This window comes from Lepisma saccharinum, chromosome 21 (genome assembly GCF_977018435.1).
Source record: "Lepisma saccharinum chromosome 21, izLepSacc3.1, whole genome shotgun sequence".
Taxonomy (NCBI): domain Eukaryota; kingdom Metazoa; phylum Arthropoda; class Insecta; order Zygentoma; family Lepismatidae; genus Lepisma; species Lepisma saccharinum.
Genome location: NC_139249.1, coordinates 43,405,408 through 43,408,383, shown reverse-complemented (window position 1 = coordinate 43,408,383; position 2,976 = coordinate 43,405,408). Strand labels below are relative to the sequence as shown.

Here is a 2,976-nt window from a genome sequence, read left to right as displayed (position 1 = left end):
CTTCCCAAGATCGTCTTGGCTAAGAATCTCTTACACAGTGTCTTGAGATTTAACTATGAATACGGCCCTAAATTAACCATGCGTTCTCATCGTTGCGGTTAAACAAAGTCGTTTACTGCAGAAAATTTAAAAACTCCCCGTACCTTTTTATACCGTATCACTTCTTATATTGCAGAAATTGGCGTGTAAACCAAAGTGTTCTAAACGTATTATCTTAAAATTTGCGAAGAAAATATTATGACGAAAATATTTGTAATTCCAGAAAAGGCATTCCTATAACATTAAGTTCTTGCCAGTCAGAACCAACCTATTTATTCGCAATGACAAGCTGTTCACGTGTTCAGCCATTGACTGTTACAAGTTTTGCTTTGTCACCCTAATGGGAAAACCCTCTACCAAGTGGCTGAATTATAGTAAATACTGCTATCCTGCTAGGGCATAATTCATCTCCAAGAAATGGAGCACAGATTTTTGCACTGGAAGTTACAAGATACTTGTTTTACACAGTAACAAGTGACTTTGCTGTCCCTTCCGCGGCTCATGCTAAGTTGACGGGACGAGCAGAAGCTCTGCCTGCACGCATTTCTAAGTGATGACGTCAGATGACCTCGTGTCTGTGGAGAGGACGTTTTCAAATTCGTGACGTAGGAGGTGAATTTCAGCGGTGTTTGAAGGCGTGTTTCTCGAAAACCAAGACAAATATCGCTGAGATATTTTGCACATCTCATGTTTGTGTTATTATCTGTAAAATGAATGGATTTAAAACGTTTTTCATGTCAAAGTGGAAAAGTCCATTATCAAGAAGCCTTTCACCTAGATTACAAAGTTGGGTTGGAAAGAATCCTGCTGGTAGCTTTGAAAAAAGAAGCGAGTATTTCGTATAGATATGCGAAACCATTCAGGGATTTTAGCGCATTCGAAAATGTATTTCTAGAAGAATTCTATTCCGTAAACTATGAGATGGAAATAGAGGGGATCCTGCAAAACCGTTACTAGATGTGAGACGACTCGCTTTTAACTTTCTTCTGTCGTGTTCAGAGGCTATTTAAAATGAGAAAGAAACACGTCGAAGAAAAGGACGTTATTTCCCATGTTGTTAATTTCTGTTACCAGAATTTCGAAGTGCCCGACCCTGTGGCCGAGTGGTTAGCACATCGCGCTGCGACGCCAAGGGTCCCGGGTTCGAATCCCGGTCGGGCTTGATTGTTTGTGAATGTCCATTCGTCAATTTCATCATTTCATCATTCATCCCCATCTTCGCAAATTAGCCAAGAGGCACAAAACGCTAAGTAAACTAAACTAAATCAATCAATCAATCAATCAGAATTTCGAAGAGGGCTTTACAACACCAGTTTTGAGACAATAAAAGAACTGGAGGATCGCGCACGAGTTATTCAAAGGAGATTCTAACAAGAGACCTTGTACTACCAGTCTCCAGATGTTTGGGACACAGAATTGCCCTTGTCAAGTTCGAATGGGAGAGATTCAAATAGGCAGCAACAGTTGCATGTGGCGACAAGCCACGGCAAGAATTTGCTGACAAAGGATAATGGTTTATTACTTTCTACTTTTAACCCGGGTCTAACCTCCAGGCTAAGAGAGATGGCGCAAGGAGCCGTAGGACAACTCAATCCAAGAGTTCTAAATACAAAGGACCATCCCGAAGGTCGGTTGCGGACTCCCAGGGACCCTCACCTCACGATAGTAAAAGGGGGTGTGGGGCGGCGAAAATTTTGAGGCCAAGGATTCAAGCAAGGAACAGGACAATGAACCTCTGGTTGCATGAAATATAAACAAGAAGAGGAAACTTTTGTTTTTCGATACGGGCGCGAGCCTTTCAGTAATTTCCCAACTCGAAAAAGGAGGAAATCAGGAAACCGATGAAAATAGCACTTGCGGTAGGCAATATTGAATCTCATGGGGAAATTAACCTCCCTGTCAGAATATATAACATTACGATCAAACACAAGTTCGTAATAGTTAAGGACTGTTTCCGAGATTACATTGCTGGTCGCGACTTCATAAAGAAGTTAGGCATTGTTATCAATTTGAAAACAGGAAGAAGCTGAAGTTTCGCAGATTCAGATGTGACATATGCGTTTGAAAAAAACAAGGAAAAGGAAGTATACCTTACAGCACTAAATGAGGAAAGTACTTCCGTAGTAGAGAGTGAACCTAAGCATTTTAGGAAACTGTTTATCGGGTGCCTTAATTATAGAACAACCGAAGATTCTCTAAAGAAGCATTTTGAGGAATGGGGCGAAATAGAGAATGTTCTTGTTATGAAGAATCCTAAAATTAAAGGTCGAGAGGATTCGGCTTCATAACGTATTCACGTGCGTACATGGTCGACAATGTACAGGCGGCGAGACCACACAGGGTGGACGGTAGAAAAGTCGAACCAAAGAGAGCAGTTCCACGGCAAGATATAGGAAGCCCAGGAATAGGCGTAACAGTTAAGAAATTGTTCGTAGGTGGCTTGAAAAATGACGTGGAAGAAGATGAACGTAGCGACTATTTTCAGCCATTAAAGTAGTCACAGACAAAGTTTCTGAAAAGAAATGGGGATTTGGTTTTGTGGAGTTTGATGATTATGATCCAGTTGACAAAATAGTTATGCAGAAATCTCATTTCGTAAAAGGAAAGAGAATTGATGCGAAAAAAGCTTTCAGAAAAGCTGAAGTAGCAAATCTTCAGCGACGTAGAGGCAAAGTCAACACTGCAGGTAGCAGATAACCTAGAGAACCAAGTTCGAGATGTGTCGGCGGTGGTGTTTCTAGAAAGAGGACCGACAGGAAGGAGAAGTGTCGGAACTCGAACCCAGGACCACTAGCACCAAGGTGGGAAATTGTGCAACGGAGGGAACAGGTCGGAGAGCGGCGATCCTGGCGAATCAAGAAGAGGACGTCAGAGCAGAGCGGCGCGGCCAGAGGAGGAGACACTGAGGTTCGAACCCCCACTGATGCGGTGGCAGGC

The 2,976-nt window shown here is 42.4% G+C and overlaps 1 protein-coding gene across 1 annotated transcript; it reads left to right on the top strand.

Moving 5' to 3' along the window:
- Positions 1-1,602: 1,602 nt before the first annotated feature.
- LOC146004153 (heterogeneous nuclear ribonucleoprotein A1, A2/B1 homolog) lies at positions 1,603-2,736 on the top strand. Its single transcript, XM_083142819.1, is given in 4 exon segments — positions 1,603-1,704; positions 2,115-2,298; positions 2,301-2,519; positions 2,522-2,736. Coding segments are annotated over 4 exon segments (720 nt in total).
- Positions 2,737-2,976: the final 240 nt, after the last annotated feature.